The 18,823-nt window shown below is 38.4% G+C and overlaps 2 protein-coding genes across 2 annotated transcripts; one reads left to right on the top strand and one right to left on the bottom strand.

Moving 5' to 3' along the window:
* The first annotated feature begins 584 nt into the window (after positions 1–584).
* Positions 585–18,364, top strand: psmd1 (proteasome 26S subunit, non-ATPase 1). The gene is made up of 25 exons (XM_033965488.2): positions 585–761; positions 1,165–1,208; positions 1,394–1,467; positions 1,558–1,727; positions 1,817–2,025; positions 2,107–2,250; positions 2,330–2,556; positions 2,652–2,712; positions 2,794–2,922; positions 2,993–3,081; positions 3,154–3,232; positions 3,296–3,469; positions 3,548–3,659; positions 3,733–3,929; positions 4,383–4,478; positions 4,791–4,855; positions 8,890–9,004; positions 10,072–10,188; positions 10,322–10,424; positions 12,291–12,460; positions 13,744–13,836; positions 14,147–14,233; positions 15,054–15,215; positions 16,392–16,542; positions 18,186–18,364. The coding sequence occupies exons 1-24, from the start codon at positions 746–748 to the stop codon at positions 16,536–16,538; spliced, it is 2,880 nt and encodes a 959-aa protein (XP_033821379.1). The 5' UTR covers positions 585–745; the 3' UTR covers positions 16,539–16,542; positions 18,186–18,364.
* htr2b (5-hydroxytryptamine (serotonin) receptor 2B, G protein-coupled) lies at positions 5,408–7,934 on the bottom strand. Its single transcript, XM_033965491.2, has 3 exons — positions 7,634–7,934; positions 6,748–6,948; positions 5,408–6,368 (listed from the first exon to the last, which is right to left on the bottom strand). Exons 1-3 carry the CDS (start codon positions 7,893–7,895, stop codon positions 5,413–5,415), a joined length of 1,419 nt encoding a protein of 472 aa, XP_033821382.1. The 5' UTR covers positions 7,896–7,934; the 3' UTR covers positions 5,408–5,412.
* Positions 18,365–18,823: the final 459 nt, after the last annotated feature.

Raw genomic sequence — 18,823 nt, forward strand, 5'->3', positions numbered from 1 at the left:
AGGAACTTACTTTGGCATTATGGTGCAACATTAAACTAAGAATAATATTAAATGCCTTAAGATAAGGAAAAAATAAAATAAGGGTAACACCATGGAAGTTTCCATGAGCAGCCATATCTGAGCATCCCACAATCCTATGAAGCAGTAATTCTCAAACTCTGGGATTTGTTCCATTGGTGTTACTTAGAGTTGGGTTTGCAACCCAATTTGACATTCACTATTTCTAAAAATTCAGCGCCAATGGCAAACGTTGAAATAATCTTAAATCATAGTCATTTGTGTAATAAGTAAGGTAAGTGGTAGTATTTATTTTAACATGGCACAGTGAATTGACATTTACAGACTCCAACAGAGTCAGCTGTTCATTACGCCTGTTCACATTTGGATACATTATTCAGAAAATACGCATGTTTGAAGCATGGCGATGTTTATAGTTACATTCAAATACCTCATAAGTCCCGTAATAAATTATATGTATATTCTACTCATCAAACATTGGATCAGGTGACAAATATTTCCGTATTTTTTATTTATCATAAGGCATGAATAAGGACAGCCTATTTTGGGGTCCTTTACGGGGGCCTCGCTTCGGCATTATACAGAAAGAAGTTAGCAGCGGCTTCGGCAATCAGGTGTTTTGCTCCTATAGAAGTCGTAAAAACAAGATATTTTTGCGATCTAAAACCCAGCAGGGATATTAAAACGTAACCCTAGACGTGGGTCTGCGGGGCTTTTGGATTTAATCATGATTACTTCCGCCGGTAGGTATTTTTATGTTGGTAACAGCAAATGTAGCTAGCTCCCATTGATTTAGCTGAGTCACACGGCGTATTTATTCAGTGATGCTAAGCTAATGACAGCATGTTTACTGTCCATAAAACTCTAACTAGTCTTTTTGACAACCCTCACTCAACTCGGTTACACCTTAATAGTTTTTAGTGGGATTTTTAACTGATTGTTGTCACTACTGTGCATATCCATTTTGACGCTGTCACTGTAGATTTAGGACGTCTACCACTGAGCTGCGTTTAGTATTTCAAGAAAGTGGTGTTAGTAACAATAAATTAACATATATGTTCATTTAATGTGTTTTTTTCAATCTGTTTATAAGAAAACAAAGGTCAAGTTATCCATAGCCTTATTACAGAGTGTTTCTTTTTTCAGCTGGGATTATTTCACTTCTTGATGAAGATGAACCACAGCTCAAGGTATATTGATACAAATGTGTCTTTAAACATCATCTATTGAGTGGACTGTGATTTCAATTCTTCATTAGCTTTTGATAGTTTAAGAAGTATACTGTAATCACTAGAAATTTTCTTATGAGCAGTTCAGACATGCAGGTTTAGATATGAACACCTTTTCAATGGCTTATAATGTATTTCTTTTGAAGGAGTTTGCTCTTCACAAACTGGACTCTATAGTCAATGACTTTTGGGCTGAAATTTCAGGATCAGTTGACAAAATGTAAGTTACCGTTTACATGGTGTCTTTGTAATGTATCTTTCTACCAAATGTACCATTCTTACTCCTTTTATTGTAATACTCTTTGTCCAGTGAGGTGTTGTATGAAGATGAATCATTCCGTAGTAGAGAATTTGCTGCCCTAGTGGCCTCAAAAGTCTTCTACCACCTGGGAGCCTTTGAGGAGTCGTTGAACTACGCTCTTGGAGCTGGAGATCTCTTCAATGTAACTGATGACTCTGAATATGTGGAGACCATCATCGGTGAGTCCTAGTAGAACTAATTTACACAGCTGAAATCCACTTGAGGTAAAATTACTTTTATCAAATGTTTTTATCTTTTTGTTTTCTAGCCAAATGTATTGACCATTACACAAAGTTGCGGGTGGAGAATGCTGAACTACCCGAAGATGAGGAGAAGAAAAGCATTGATCCCCGTCTTGAGGGAATTGTCAACAAAATGTTTTTGCGTTGCCTTGATGACCATAAGTACAAGCAAGCCATTGGCATCGCCTTGGAAACGAGACGCCTTGACATGTTTGAGAAGACTATCTTAGAATCGGTGAGCCATTTTTATCAGAAAAAATATGTAAAGCACTGATTTGACACATATGATCAATTATTAACCTTCTCTCTCATGCAGAACGATGTGAGTGGCCTTCTTGCCTACAGTTTGAAGGTTTGCATGTCTTTAATGCAAAACAAGAAGTTTCGTAATGAAGTTCTGCGTGTCCTGGTTAAACTCTATATGAATTTGGAAAAGCCAGACTTCATTAATGTTTGCCAGGTATTTTTGCTATTATTACTTTGCTTTGCACAATGATTTTTCTAAACCAGTTCTCTAATTCTTTATTCTTCTTTTCTAGTGCCTGATTTTCCTGGATGACCCTCAGGCTGTCAGTGATATTTTGGAGAAACTGGTGAAAGAGGATAATCTGCTGATGGCATATCAGATTTGTTTTGATCTTTATGAGAGCGCCAGCCAGCAGTTTCTCTCCTCTGTGATTCAGAATCTTCGCACAGTTGGGACACCTATCCCGTCCGTTCCTGGATCCACCAACACAGGCACAGTGCCAACATCAGACAAAGACAGGTGAAAGAATTAAACATAGTCAGCACTGCAGTAGTAGTTTTATCCATCTTTGCTAATATGTTAATCCTAACCTGACATGGATGTTTTTGAGACAGTGAGGCAATGGACACTGATGATAAGCCAGGAATTTCCCCTGCTGGAAAACCATCAGATTCAGTAAGCTTAATTTTAAATTTAATTTTGTAGATGTAACAGAAGATTTTCTACATTAGTCATTGTTCTGCTTTGTTTTTGTAGAAAGATGACCCTAAGGACCAGAATGCCAAGATGATCAAAATCCTAAGTGGAGAAATGGCTATTGAGTTACATTTGCAGTTTCTAATTCGAAACAACAACACAGATTTAATGATTCTGAAAAACACAAAAGTGAGTCTAACAACATAGTTCTTTGTGCTCTAATGCTTAAATATAATGTTCCGTTTCTCTTGTATTGCAGGATGCAGTTCGAAATTCTGTTTGCCACACAGCCACAGTTATTGCCAATTCTTTCATGCACACAGGAACCACAAGTGATCAGTTCCTCAGGTAAGTCCACAAAAGTGGTGTTTAGAAAAATAGTTAGATATCAAGGTTTGATCTGTAATTCTTTTTCCCAAGGGAAAATTTGGAATGGTTAGCCAGAGCCACAAACTGGGCAAAATTCACAGCAACAGCAAGCCTTGGTGTAATCCACAAGGTATGACTACATTATTGAAAACATATCTAAAAATTACTTAGCTAAATAATCTTTTGTATCTAGGGTCATGAGAAGGAGGCACTTCAGTTAATGGCCACTTACTTGCCAAAAGACACCTCTCCTGGCTCTGCCTATCAGGAGGGAGGTGGTCTTTATGCGCTGGGATTGATTCATGCTAACCACGGTGGCGACATCATCGACTACTTGCTAGGACAACTTAAGAATGCAAGCAATGACGTGAGTTTGTTTTAAACAAATTCATTGAACATTTACTGGCACCATTTTAATCACTATTGTCATGTTTATAACTTACAGATTGTCCGTCATGGAGGTGCCCTTGGTCTCGGATTGGCTGCTCTGGGTACAGCGAGGCAGGATGTTTATGACCTTCTCAAGTCAAACCTCTACCAGGATGATGCTGTCACTGGTGAGTGGGTGGCACAACAGTGCAATTTAAACTTTGGTCTGATGAGAAAGTTATATTTTAAATGTGCCTCCAGGTGAAGCAGCAGGTTTGGCCCTGGGGCTTGTCATGCTTGGGTCTAAGTCTGCCCAGGCCATTGAGGACATGGTTGGTTACGCTCAGGAGACTCAGCACGAGAAGATCCTGCGTGGCCTGGCTGTAGGCATTGCTCTGGTCATGTATGGACGTATGGAGGAGGCGGATGCACTAATAGAGAGCCTGTGTAGAGACAAGGTATTATTGCTATTTTTAATAATAATAGTAGTAGTAGTGGTAAAAAATTATTATTATTAAGACTTGACCCCACCCCTGTGATGCATACTAATCCTGAAAGGTGCTATACCTGTTTTTTTTTTTTTGGTTTTTTTTCTTACTGGTTCTGCTTTTCACTTTTTTTTCTGGAACAGTTCCATGTTCTCCTCCTCCTTTCCTTATCCATTCCTAACATCGTTATTTGCGATGAGTTTATTCACTTTTTCACAATTTTGAGAGTCAGTGCACTTCCTAGTTGTCAGATGATAAAATAATGTATAATTGGATATAGACAGCACACAGCAGCTTCATTTTGGCTATGACAAAACAAACTTTGCTCAAATACATGGAAAAAATGTATTGCCACTTAAACAAAGGAGTAAAAAATGAGCTCAGTTTTATCATCATGAACTTGTGGTCTTTTCTCTTTACTAGGACCCTATTTTGAGGCGCTCTGGTATGTACACGGTTGGCATGGCTTACTGTGGCTCGGGGAACAATAAGGCCATAAGACGCCTGCTGCATGTTGCTGTGAGTTGTTTGACCATTTTCACAACACATACACATTAGCAGGACAGGTTTATTGTGCTGGCAGAAACTAAACAAGACCGTATCTGTGGTGCAAATAAAAGGTGCTACTGTTTAGATTCATGAAGTTATTGCTATTAATTTGTGGAACTACTTATCCCTGTAAATGATTTTTATGTACTGTATGACCAAAACTTGTTTTGGATAGACTGCGAGTGAGATCAGGAATCAGTTTTACTTATTTACTTAACTTGTCCAGTAGGTGGTGCTCTACTCATTCAAATTCAAATAACGATTTTGGATTTTTGTTTTTAGGTAAGTGATGTGAACGATGATGTTAGGAGGGCAGCTGTGGAGTCAATTGGATTTATCTTATTCAGGTAAGAATAGATATTTTAAATGTATACAATACCATGTTTGCCCACTGCCAAACACCAGGACCAGTGCTAAAATGTTTACATCCTCATTTTAATATTTGAGATGACGCTAAAGGTCAGTTTCACACCCCATATTTTAATGATAGTAATTATAGTTACTGAGTCTTAATGACTGTTTTGAATTCATACCACTGTTAAACCACTGCTCTGAAAACATTTATAAACCATAAATGGTTCTATGGTCAAGGGGCTGCAAGAAACTGAATATAAATCTTTTGATGTTTATAAAGATGCCCAGACTAAAACACAGTTGACCTCTTTTACACTGCGCATTTCCCTCCAACCCACAATGCGACAGTCAAATTTGTCACCATAATTGCTTTGTATAGTTTAGTATAGTTTGTCAGTAAGTAAATTGATTGTGGACCGCTCACATTGATTTTACTTTGTCATGTTATAGGAACACAAAATGTTTTTGTTTTTTTTTAAATCCACATTGCAGATTTTTTTCTGACCATATTTAAAACAGATGAACTTCTTTTTGACTTGTTTTACTGGAACTACACACAGCTGACATCTTCCTCATGTTTACAGTCCACATTTTCCGTCAGGAGCAATGTGTCCAAAACCACAGCAGCAGCTGCCTGACTAGTGGCCTGTCTGCACCTCAGTGGGCTTTGGTAGCTGACTCCGATGCCATTCCTCATCCCATGTTTCTTGAACAGTGTTGAGTTTTCAGCCATTGAAGATTGAAATGACATCCGTGTGAGTGTTCTTTCTGTGGTGGATGACACTGGCGGCCTGAATTGTACTTGGGGCCTGTAGTTTTTGTATTGACATGTGATGTAGCGTGTGAATGCCTCCCTGAATGTTTTGTTGAACAGGGTGTACACCAGAGGGTTTATGCCTGAGGACACATAGCCGACCCAAACAAAGACCTCCATGAGACGGGCGATTAGGTTCACGTCACAGCTGGTGCACAGCACAGAGGTGATGTTGGTGATGAAGAATGGGCACCACATGACCACAAACAGGAGAAAGACGATGCCTAGAACCTTAGAGGCCCGCTGTTCATTGCTAAGAGTTTGCATTGACTTCTTGCCCATAGTGGACATTCTGCGGATAGGCACTTCTCCACCTGCAAATGAGTGCAAAGGCCCTGTATTGGGCTTTTCTTGTAACCATGGTAACCTGAGGTCTAACATTTGCTCTTGGTGAGAGTGGGTGACACTCCCGGGGTGTTCCCTTTGAAACACTGTAAACACATTGGGATAGCTCAGTCGCTGAGTCACTGTGGACCTAAGCAGATGCACCTTTTTACGCAGCACTTGGACTGTGAGCAAATTTATGACCATCATGATGGTCAGAGGGATGAAGAATGCTGCCAAAGACCCAAACATGATGAAGTCCGTAAAAGTGTCGGTCTTCAGCAGGCACGTGTGGTTACTGTTGAATGTAATGTTGTTTGGAAGAGGGTAATTCTGAAGACCCTTAATTGGTATTGGAATGGCAATACCTGGAAAATAACATTTAAATCACAATTCAGGTCATTACATTTCAAACAATGAAAGCTGTAAGCTAAGTCCTCAGCAAACAACAAACCTCCCATTGGTTTATGTAGAAAAATACACCTTGCTAAATATTAAAATTCTATTATTTATTTTATTATTTAATTGGTTATACCCCCGGATGAATTTAATATGTCCACTGTAGACTGAAGCTTGAAAAAACCTAAATTGCAATTTAATTGCAAGTCAGAAAAATTTCATTAATATCTATCTATACATACATATTATATATATATATATATATATATATAAGTAATAATTTTATTTTATAATGTTTTTCTGCAATGGTGCGTCCCTAAAGGGTCATATATAAAGTTATATGCTTACAAATGGATATTAGCCACACCAGTGCAATTTTCACCAAGGCCTTGGCTCTGGACTTGTACTGGCTGTGTTGAATGGGCTTCTTGATGGCGATGTATCTGTCCAGTGAGATGGCGCAGAGATGCATGATGGAGGCTGTAGAAAACAGCACATCCAGGAAGAGCCAGATAGGACAGACAAACTCCGGAAGAGGCCATTCGGAGTCTAATGGCAATAAAAAAAGATAACATTACATTTAATCAAACATTCGCTATGCAATTTTAAAGGTTTTGGTGAAACTAATCTCTTAATTCTTAAACTAGAACTGGGGCTTTAAAGAACAAAGCACATAAACATACCACACATGAAGATTGATTTTTGTTTAGCTCCCAGAGAAATAACTTTCCTGGAATAAAATGGGCTTCGCTAGATGTTTATAAAACTAAAGGCTTGATGCGTATATGGAGCCTATTCTCTGCAGTAATGTTTATTTTGAGTACTAGGCTTAAAATTGACTGGCTTTTATGCCAGTGCAAATGCACTCTAAAACATTCCATATTCCAAAAGTGATTTCTCACTAGCTCAGTGTCATTCTTTACCTATGTTAAATATTGAATTGTTTTACAGCTATGCATTTGTATGTCTGAAGTAGGATGTTTTGCAAATGGCAAAAATAATCTCACTCTTGACATAATCTCACCTTTCGCCATTATGATGTGGGTTTTTAAGATGAGTTTCTTAAAATGCTCTCAAGTAAAGGGGCAGAGCTATAGAGGTCTTTGACAGTAGTACAGTAGCATTACATTGATAAAACAGATGCCTGATGTGGAGTCCAAATGTCTCTGTGCGATTCTTTGCCTGTGATATATGTATTGTATAAGTACCTTTTATGATTTGCTGTAACACTTACTGTAGAGGACTGTGACCAGGGCGATGGGCATCACAAGAAGTCCCACCAGCAGATCTGCCACAGCCAGAGACATCAGGAAATAGTTTGTGGCATTTTGCAGCTTTTTCTCAAGTGACACAGCAAGAATGACTAAAATGTTTCCTCCAATAGTTGGAATAATCACCATGACGATCAGGAGAGCGGCCCACTGTAGCCCAATCCCAGGGTCCTCTCCCACTCTGGAGCTGTTGGGTGGGAGTGCACCCACCTCTGAGTGACACATGTTACTGCAGGGAGGACAGCAGGTCCGAGTGCGGTTTGGGGCGTAGAGGTCTGAGGTTGAACTGTGTCGTATGGCATGGTCACTGTGTCACACAGGCCCACCGCAGACTGCAAACAATACTACATCCTTTAGATAGATGCTCAACTCCAAAAATAATGGGTTCATCGCCAAAAAGTCCAAAACTGCTATCTCCAAATTTTGTTCCTTTTCGTTGTTACTGCCTGTCTAATGTGGTCCAACACCTGTAAAATAGGAATTATTTCAATCAATTCTTTAAATCAGCACATATTATTTTACTATTATGTTTAATAAATTGGTATAATTTCATGAAAGTTTCTTACCCCACAATAAGAAGCAAACCAATCGACTTTTCTTTTTGCGTCTAAGAAAACCTGCCTGGACTTTATATTCAGCTTCCAAAGAGAAATGCCACAGAAATTGTCCCTCAGAGACGCCTAAATCTCTCCACGTCTGAAGCGGTCCGTGATGTGGAATTTGTTTTGGTTCCACATTTTGGATAAAGCCCCAGTTTTGTTCTGCATCACCCCCACGGTCAGAGATTTTCAAAGGTTCAGATGATTAGGCTCCTCCACTGCGTTCCCTGTTCTCCTCTTACAGCATCTGATCGGGATCCTGTCTCGCGTCTGGAGCGCACATCTTCTCCTCCCCCCTGCTCCTGCCTTTGACTCACTCTGCACTAAACAGAGAGCAGGCTTCTTTCTGGCAGCATGCCAGCCATTCTGGGAGGTCATTTCCCCCCTCTCAGTCACCTCACTGTTTGGATTTGTCACTTTCTATTCTCTCCCCAAGTATAGCGTCATAATGTCGTAGCATTTAACAGGGAAAGTAATTTTTTTTTTTCTTTAGAGTCTTGTAATGAATTGAAGCAGCTTTGACTTGAAATGTTAACTATGCACATCTTTAATACTATTTCACAACTTGAACTGGGTGTAGTCTGGTACCATTGACCAAATTCCATATTGTCTTGTTGTAGGACCCCAGAGCAATGTCCCAGTGTGGTGTCCCTTCTTTCTGAGAGCTACAACCCTCATGTGCGCTGTGGAGCTGCCATGGCTTTGGGCATCTGCTGTGCTGGCACAGGCAATAAGGTAAACAGTTTTTTTCCTGCACTTTATCATCCATTACGACTACATGAATAACTTCAGTTGATGGGTTAAGAGGTTCATTTTATGTTGTGTTTACAAGTAAACACAACATAAATAATGTGTATAATAATGTGTATAAAATGTGTTTTTTGTGTAACTCTTTTGATTTGAACCATTTTAACCTGCCCTACGATGTGACCTTTCCTGTCACTCTGCTGGATATGTACTACAAATTTGCCATGCGAAAAAAATTCAGATATGACTTTATACGTCTCTAGTGCTAGTTTAATAATTATTATGTGACTGTCCCATCTTAAAGAATGTTTTTAACGTATGATTTACTGTGGTGTGATTGAATTGTGTTTTCTGAGGAAAGTCTACCAAAATATTATTATCAAATACAATAATGTTTAGTGGATTACATCGCTGTAAGATGGAAAAAAAAAATTTCAAAACGGCAATACCGGTTTTTGCTATTGAACTCTTCGATTTTTCCATTTATCATGTATTGAACATTAAGTCAATATAGCAATTATCGTGACAGACCGACAAGTGTGTTCACTGTTTTGGTGAATCCATGTCTTACAGGAGCCAGGTACAATCAGTTACACTGCTGAACATTGATAGAATTGTTTATTTTGTCTCCCCTGTTTTTCCTGATCCAGTCCATACAGTAATTACATCGCATTGCAAACAAATAACTTTTGAAAGGAGGCACTGCTCTTTTCACAGCTCTGCTCAAAATTGTTATGAGCGGAAACTGAGAAACCAGGGCCTATGCTCAGTCGTCAGGGGCAACCAGATATGCTTGACGCTAATGTCATTAATTTGTGTGGTCTGGCTGCCTGCGTTGATATCCTTTTCAGTGTTTGTAAAATCTAGCCCGATGTTTTGGTTTGAAACGTTTCTTTATATTTTAGAACCCATTAATTATTATTTTTTATGTGTGTACATACTACCGTCTGTACAAATGAATTATTTAGATCTCTCAGGCTCTTTGGTTCATTAATTGTGAACCATTTTAATTGTAAACTAATCATCATGTCCCTATTATGGCCATTCACCATCAGGAGGCCATCAATCTGCTGGAGCCTATGACCAACGACCCAGTCAACTATGTGAGACAAGGGGCACTCATCGCCTCAGCCCTTATCATGATCCAGCAAAGTGAAGTCACCTGTCCAAAGGTAACTCCTTTTCCTTAATTCTTAAAAGGTTTGTGATGTTGTAAATTTGTAGAAATGATTGGTTGCATTGAAATAATTTCCTTTGTGGATCAAATGTTTTGAGGCACAAGTGTAACACGCTCCCCTTTTCTAGGTGAACCAGTTCAGGCAACTGTACGCAAAGGTGATCAACGACAAGCATGATGATGTCATGGCCAAGTTTGGGGCAATCCTGGCTCAGGGAATACTTGATGCAGGTTTGTATGCAGGCAACAAATCTAATTTACTTTTAACTTCAGCTAATTTAAGAGTATTAGTGGAACACCTCTAAAGTGTAAAGACTAGTTTCACTTCAGACTTGACCACCCATGCAGTGACTGGAGCAGACCCTGGGGTGTAACAGTTTTGGTCAGTTTGTACTCTGACACGGCTGTCTTGGTTTCCCCTCGTGATTAGTCTTTGTCTGATTGCCTCTGTGTTTGTGGACTCAGCCTTTATGTTATGTGTGTGAGGTCTACAGAACTGCACATTATCACATATGGTTACATGGCCATACAGTCCCAGTTTACCCATAGTCACATGTATACAAAATGTAGAAACTCCCAGCACTAACACAAACGCAGCGCCACACCAGAAGGAAACCAGTTCTGTTTACATACTCCTGTCAAAATACTCTCAGGTGTTGCACTGCGCTCAGAAAAGCATGTCTGGAGCACCAGGCATGCTTTTAAGAAATAGTGACTCTCACTAGTTAAAAACATAGCATGATCTACTACTGGAGAATTATTTCAGATTAAGAAATATGGTACAATACTGCTTTTAAGTGTTAGAATTGTGTGAAGAATTATTGGGACTATGAACATAACAGTGAAATCCTTAATGTTATCAAATGTGGTCAGACAGGACACCATTCCTCACATCCTCAACTTACTGAAATGAATCTTCTGAATTGAAGCATAAGGAATAAGTTAAACTAATGTAACAAACAGCCACATACAAAGAATATTTAGTTTTACTATTTTAGAGTAAAAAAAAATTGAATATAGGATTTGATTTCAAACTATAAGTGGCATGTTTTGTTGCTAATTGTCATTTTCCACCACATAGCTTACTAGTCGTTTGCTCTGCTTCTTGGAGGATAAGGTGTTTTTGAGGTGCAGCAGTAATTGTGTATAATTTGATGGGCGGAAACCATTAGTGCGAGTTTCGTGATCGCTGCTGCTCATTACCTAGGAAATGTTTTTGCTCTCTCACACACACACACGCGCGCACACTCCCTTAGACTTGTTCTGTTAAATCCAACACTGAGGTATGTTACTACTGTATATCCATTCAAGAATGAATGTGACTAGTGAAGAGCTCTCATCTTTTAAAGAGACTCTTGAGCTGCACATTACTATGTTGTAAACTTGTGGGCATTGACTCATTCTGGCCATTGTTCATTCTGTGTAATTGGCCTAGTCCTCGCTCCTGCTAACATAAGTGTCACTTTGAAAGGATTTCATTGACTTCAGGAAAAAGAGTGCAAGTTAGGACAAAGGGATAAAGTTCATCTTGTGTTGTGGTTGGGTATCAGTCTGGGTTTCTTCACCTTTATTGTCTTTTAAAGGTTATGTCTCAGTATCTCAAAGATGACATGTCCAGTTGCCTCCTATTTCTTTCCTTCCTATTCCTTCTTTCCGCTGGAGTCTGCCACCCTCTATTGTGTTTTGTAAAAAATGACATGTTTCAACCTACATAAACAAATACGATATATGCTGAGAAAACAAAACATTATATTGTAAGTATATGTTGCGTAGATGGGGGAAATTTAAATGATGATTAGCTGATCATCCCAGATGCTACTGAGCAAACTTGACGTTGGTCCAAGCCAGGATGTGGGAGACATGTCTTTGCAGTTATAAATCTTTTCCTGTAAAATTACAGTCTATTGTTTTGCTTGTTGAGGTCATTGAAGATGGATATTTCAAAAGGCAATACATTTTAAGCAGGTTTAGTTGAGGTCAAATTCGTGATCTGTAATGTTTAAAACTAGCACTGTTGCCTTGGCGAAATTAATGCTTAAAAACATAATTGTATAAAAAATATAGCCGTACTTCATTTCACTGTGTTTTTCTGTACAGGTGGGCGTAATGTGACCATCACTCTGCAGTCCAGGACTGGCCACACTCACATGCCTTCTGTGGTGGGCCTGCTCGTCTTCACACAGTTCTGGTTCTGGTTCCCTCTGTCCCACTTCCTGTCCCTGGCCTTCACCCCCACCGCCATCATCGGCCTCAACAAAGACCTCAAGGTAATGTTAAGTCTAGTGTTACAATACAGTGAGTAAAAGCGTCACAATTTAAAATTTTTACAATTACTGATAATAAAAAAGACGGACAATTTCAGTTTCACTTTCATTCATGTCAATGTCTCCTCCACGAGTATGTGAACAGCTTTATGAAATTTTCCTCATGATAAACTAAAGTTGGGGTGGATTTTCACTTGTACAATTAGCAAATTAGGGACTCAACCAGGACTAGAAACAAACGATATCTACATAAGTACTCAAACCGATCCCAAACAAAGTATGAACATACCTTAAGCAGGAGTTTAGTCCTTACGATTTAACTTGTGACTTCAATGATAATTATTATTGATTAACAAAGTAATATTGACATCTTTATACAGCTGCAAAACTTAATGACTGCTGAAAAAAAGTTTGCCTTATATTCCAGCATTGGCTCGAGCTTTTATTAGCAGTGAAACCCTAACAAGGTGGTCTTATGTGGGCTCTCACAAACTAATCCCAGGATCAGAATGACTTGAAGAACAAGCAGTGGCCATTGTCTCAGCTTAGCCTCCCAAATCTGCAGCATCAGGCCCCAGGGAGACCTGAATATTTGGTGTACAGTGGGATCTACAGCAGGAGGGGCCTCGTGAGGGTATAAATGGGAGTGTAAAGACTTCCAGATTCAAACAGCACACACCTGTTTATCACTCTGCCACTGTGCTGCAGAGAAACAACTGTACAATGAGATCATAGACTGTAACTGGTCCCCTGTGGGTCCTGCTGTATCCTCCCAATCTAATCAGAGTTGATAAAAGGGCAAGTGATGACCTACAAACTGGAAAACCTCTACCTTGCTGTCAATATAATTTTGACTGTTTGTGTTGATCAATGTTAAGGATGCACATTCGGTTCCATTTCTTTTATCAATTGATTTGATTTGACAATTATTAGTTCACTGTTAGTCTCCTCTTGACAGAAATGTTTTTTCCTGTAATAACCAACCTCAAAGCTACATTATTGCTAAAAATGTTGGCCTTAATTCTATTCATGGGTTTCAATTCAGGCAACATTTCGAGGACATTTTTCATCATTCAAAAGATTTATTTAGCTCAGCTGATAATTGCTATGGCAATGGTGTTAATTTTTCATCACTGTGAAACCCATAGATATGCTCTTAGATGATGTAATGCGATGTAATGTTAAGATTTTATTTTTTACTAGAACCTCCTTTGTCAAAATTCTGACTTTTTATTGAATCTGATGAGTGTTAATAACAATGGATCTTTTTTTGTCATCTTGTCCAGATGCCCAAAGTTCAGTACCGCTCCAACTGCAAGCCCTCTACGTTCGCTTACCCGCCCGCTCTGGAGGTTCCAAAGGAAAAAGAGAAAGAAAAGGTGAGAACTGAACAAAAGGCCTGTTTTGAGTCTCTCTCCTTCTCGACTAAATAGTCCATGAATCATTATCAATCATTTTCGACCTTTACTCATTTTTGTGCCCACTGTGTGTATTATTGTAGCATCTGAGGTCTGTTTTTCTTCGTTCTCTTACTTACCAGTCTGACATGCTCTCTGAATATAACGCGCGGATAGCACTACTGATTATATTGTGGTTGACTAGTTTCATAAGCTTGGAGCCATGTTTGCAGATGAGATTATGGTGTCTTCAGTATTATCTTACATGAGATGTTAAATGTCTGTCTGGCAGGTGTCCACTGCTGTTCTTTCCATCACGGCCAAAGCCAAGAAGAAAGAGAAAGAAAAGAAGGAAAAGGAGGAGGAGAAGATGGAAGTGGTAAGGCTCGCTTAAATCAACAACTTCAGAAAGGTGGTATCCAACAGAGAACCAATAGACTAAAATATTTATATTCTTGGACCAAAACATCAAGCATTGACAGTACTCTGGCAGTGTGCGCACTTGTAACCAATGTCCAGAGGTCCTCCATCAACGACTTGTAAAATGTTTGGTGCGATTTGTCTTTGGATTATAACATTGTGTTGAATACATTGTGCCATGTTATGTAGTGCTGATGGGTTAGCATGCAAATTTAACACCTCCAGTTTATGATCTCAGATGATTTCACTAAAAACAGTTGAGTGACAAATTGAGGTACATGGACCATTTAGCATGTTCTGAATTTCGGAACAGTATTTGATGTGGGGTTGTCAAAAATGATGCCCAGATACTAATCAATACTAGAAATGAATAGTTGGTCTTGAGCTATATCTAAACTGATCATTTGTGTTGTCTAAATGTTGTCTATTGTATTAAAAAGTGTTATTTGGCATCATAATCTGTATTAATCAAGCATTTTCTTGGTAAATGATCACATGTTTATATAGCTCTTTTCCACCTTCAAGGCACTCAAAGTATTTTACCTCAAGGAACCACACTCCCACTCACATTCATACAACACTGGGGACAAGGTGGGTTAAGTGTCAGTGACTGCATTTATCTGTGGGAGCTAAAATCGCACCACAAACCTGTCAGTCATAATCTCTATTAATCAAGTCTTTTTTTTTTTTTTTTTTAAGTATCGAAATTAAGTTTGAAATATTAGTATTGTGATACAGATTTGAGAATTACTGTACTCAGTGTGTGCCCATCTTTGCAGGAGGTCCAAGAAGGAGAGAAGGAAAAGGAGAAAAAGGATGAAGAGAAGAAGAAAGAGGTTGAGCCAAACTTCCAGCTGCTTGAAAACCCGGCACGAGCGATGCCCGCTCAGCTCAAAGTCCTGACCATGCCCGAGAGCTGCCGCTACCAGCCCTTTAAAGCGGTAATCACACATTATCAGATCTGACTGAGCTGTGTTTAATTCAACTTTGAGTGAAAATTCCTCATTTAAATTATTTATTTGGAAAATGTGATGATGACTTTACTCAAATAACCACAGTTACTGCTTCAGGACCAGAGTGAATGTTCCAGCATCTGTCTGGGCAACTTCAATGATGATATAATGATTTTTAATAGTGGAAGATTATCCCCAAACTGTGTTTTTCTTTCTAAATAAATATTTTAAATTGAGATCAGGTTAGTTGATTCTGGCATCCTCTTCCCTCTTTGGTGTTTCAGTAAATGTCAAAGTTCCTACAATACATTTAAGGCCTGGTGACACTGGTTCTGTAAAAACAGCCACCGTATGACATCATCTGTTTGTGTTAAGGATAGCGCATGTTTTGTCCCTCATGCCTCTCGAGAGCAAGCCCAAAAAACTCAAAGCCGTCAAAACTTGCAAACAACTTTCCAAAAGCCCAAATTTGCTATAAAGAAGCAGACTTGGCAACTCTGCTTGTGAGTCTGTTTTCCATTCAGAACACTGAGGAAGTCTGTTTTTGACTTGAAATCTGGTCACTGTTTAGTGTATAGTCGATTATAGATGATAAAAAGATGTTTCCTGTTGCACAGAGCTTGCTAAATTTTAGGGCAGCAGCTGTAACAATTATTTTGTTAATCGAGTAAATTAGCGATTATTTACTTCAATTAATCTAGTAATCTTTTTCGCATTTTACCTTCCATAAAATATCCTTAAAAGCATATTGGTGATTATGTAAAGTAATTTTTCATAGTAAATAAAGAATGTTATTTCAAGCAGAAAAATTACTTGCTTTAACTGCACACCAATATGTCCCAAAAGAGAAATGAGGCTCCGCAATGGTTCCGTGCGCTCTGTGCTCTTCAGTTTCACCTGGTTTTAACTTATAATAATAATTAAATAAATCATTGAGGCAATAGAATAATATTAATATATAATATAGTATCATTTGCTTCACCAATGATTTTAGCAGAAAAATATCCCAGCGAAACCTAAATATTGATATCGTAGATGGTAGGACTACATCTTGAAGCTGTCTGCAGATGTATTGATCAAATCATTGTTAAAATTTGCCAACATTTCATGCACCATTAAAAGCAACTCTGAAAATGAACATTGGATTTCTTGTTGTGTTCATAGCTTCACACTGGTGGGATCATCATTTTGAAAGACACCAGTGAGGAAGAGGAGGAGCTGGTGGAGCCTGTCTCCGCCCACGGCCCCAAGATCGAGGAAGAGGAGCAGGAGCCCGAGCCCCCAGAGCCCTTTGAGTACATCGATGAGTAAACAGGTGTGTATAATGTCTTGTATTATTTTTACAAAAGATGAAGATGGTGAAGTGTAAAATGAATAACTTTGGCAGTAGGTTCACTTCATGTAACATCACAACATTCAACTGCTCATAGTTTAAAATTCTCCAAATTCTATGGTAGAAATAGCTCTTTAACTGTCAGACTGCAGAAGCTTTGGCCTGGTTTATGGTTTATACATCTGTAAGTACTGGAGCCATCCACATGAAACAAAAGACTAATTAATTCATTAACCAGCCACTGGATTTATATAACGCCTTTCAAGATGCTCAAAGTTTCAGTAAGTGGTATCATGAATAAATCACAAAGGCACATTTGTTTTCAGCTGAAGCTATGTTAAGCCATAAATTTAAACTTTGGGCTTTATTGCTAACAAATTACATCCTACATCTGTGGATTTTCATTTTTAACATTCCTTTCAAAAACAGTAAGCCTCCCATAGTTTTATATCTATGGGTTTCAGAGTGATGATTAGCGCAGTCGCCATAGCAATTAACAATTCAAAACTTACTATTATAACTTTTAAATGGAGAGTACTCAAAATGGCACCTATAAACAAGAAACTTGAACCCATGAATAGGCCCCACCCATCTATTTAACTGTAACTACTGTGTAATATTGTGCAGGCCTTTAAGATGTCCCAGTTTAACCCAGTGGCAACATGGAGAATTTAAACAGGAGCTCCAGGCTGTCGAAGGGCAAACCTCTTAGAGCCAGTGGAGCTTAATGACTCTGGCTCTGAGCTGTTTGTGTTGGAAGAGCCCAGGCTGTATGCTGAGCCTCTGCTACTTTCTGTTAGATGTGAGGAGACCGATGAGCTGCCGCTGACCGAAACACAGGACAGTTTTCTCTTCAGCCCTAATTTGAAGTACAATTACAGACTTGGCGTGTTTGAAAAGCAAAGCGTGTTATCCAAAACAAAATCTAACAATGTCAGCCTGATTGCATGAAACTGGTCCAAACGCTTGCTCTACTAGACTGAGGGGAAAGGGCTGTCAGATAAACACAATACTTATGTACAATAGGGAAGCACAGATCCAGCTTTTTTACTTCTGATACCAATAATGATACTTTGGGTTTTGGTATCTGTCGCTACTCAATATGAACTGATACTAGTGCAGGGACTTAAAAGGGCATTTCCATCAAAACACTGTAAACTTACTACAAAATTGATCCAATCTTTATTTTTCCAGCCATTAACTTATTACATCACATTAAATGACCAATCAGCATATCGGCTGAACCAATATCATGGAACTGATCCCTGATCCAGCTCATTTTCATAGATCGGAACCAATTTTCACTACTAGTATCGTGTCAGTGCATCCCTACAAATTAATGCTAAAACTAGTATTGAAACTAGATACTTGTTTGAGCAAGTATCGCTATTGTCCTTTCTTGAATAGTTATACTAGTTCTGACATAGATCATTCTATAAGAACACGTGGAATTATTGAAGAAGTAACCATTTTATGTTGAATTAAATTCTATTGTCCAAGAATTATATTGTCATGTGACATCAAACCCTTTTCCATAGTATCAAAATGGAAAAATCTCAGTTTCATGACGACACTAGAGGACCATAGGTTGTTTCACTTCTGATTCTTTCTCCTTTTGTTCACAGGGCTCTGAGGATCTGAAATGTCGGCATGTTGGTCCTTTCCCGTCTGTGTATCCAAATGCACACTTCACTCCTATTTTACGTGTTCCTTTCCTGCTCTGGCTCCTTTTTACCGGAAAAGAGTGTTTTACATTCACAACTTGTATAATTTTTCTGTCAGTTCAATAAATAACAATGTATATATTGGAGGTTGTGTTTATTTAAAAACTATTTTGGAGGAAGTTTACTACTGCTCTTATACTATACATTATTTAATAGTTTTAGAGTTGTGAAAAAAATTAATGAGTAGATACTAATCAAAACTAATATTGAAATTAGATGCACATTTGATTAAGTATTTAAAAAAAAAAAAAAAAAGCTTTTTAAAGTTTTTAAGTGGTCTCTGAACTGGCTAAAAAGCACATTGAAGAAACTATTATTTGAAATTATCCTTCTATTCTAAAAAAATATACAATATAGACATACATGCACAGTTTATATTATGCACATACACATATTCATACATTTCAATATTTGACACCTCAATAATATAGATTTTTACTATCGATAACACCAGAGTTAGTTCTAGTATTTGGGTTTAGTTATACAAGTAATGCTACTTTTAAAAACATGTTATTTCAATTTTAAATTGTGTAACTCGC

This window comes from Periophthalmus magnuspinnatus, chromosome 4, assembly GCF_009829125.3.
Source record: "Periophthalmus magnuspinnatus isolate fPerMag1 chromosome 4, fPerMag1.2.pri, whole genome shotgun sequence".
Lineage (NCBI taxonomy): Eukaryota > Metazoa > Chordata > Actinopteri > Gobiiformes > Gobiidae > Periophthalmus > Periophthalmus magnuspinnatus.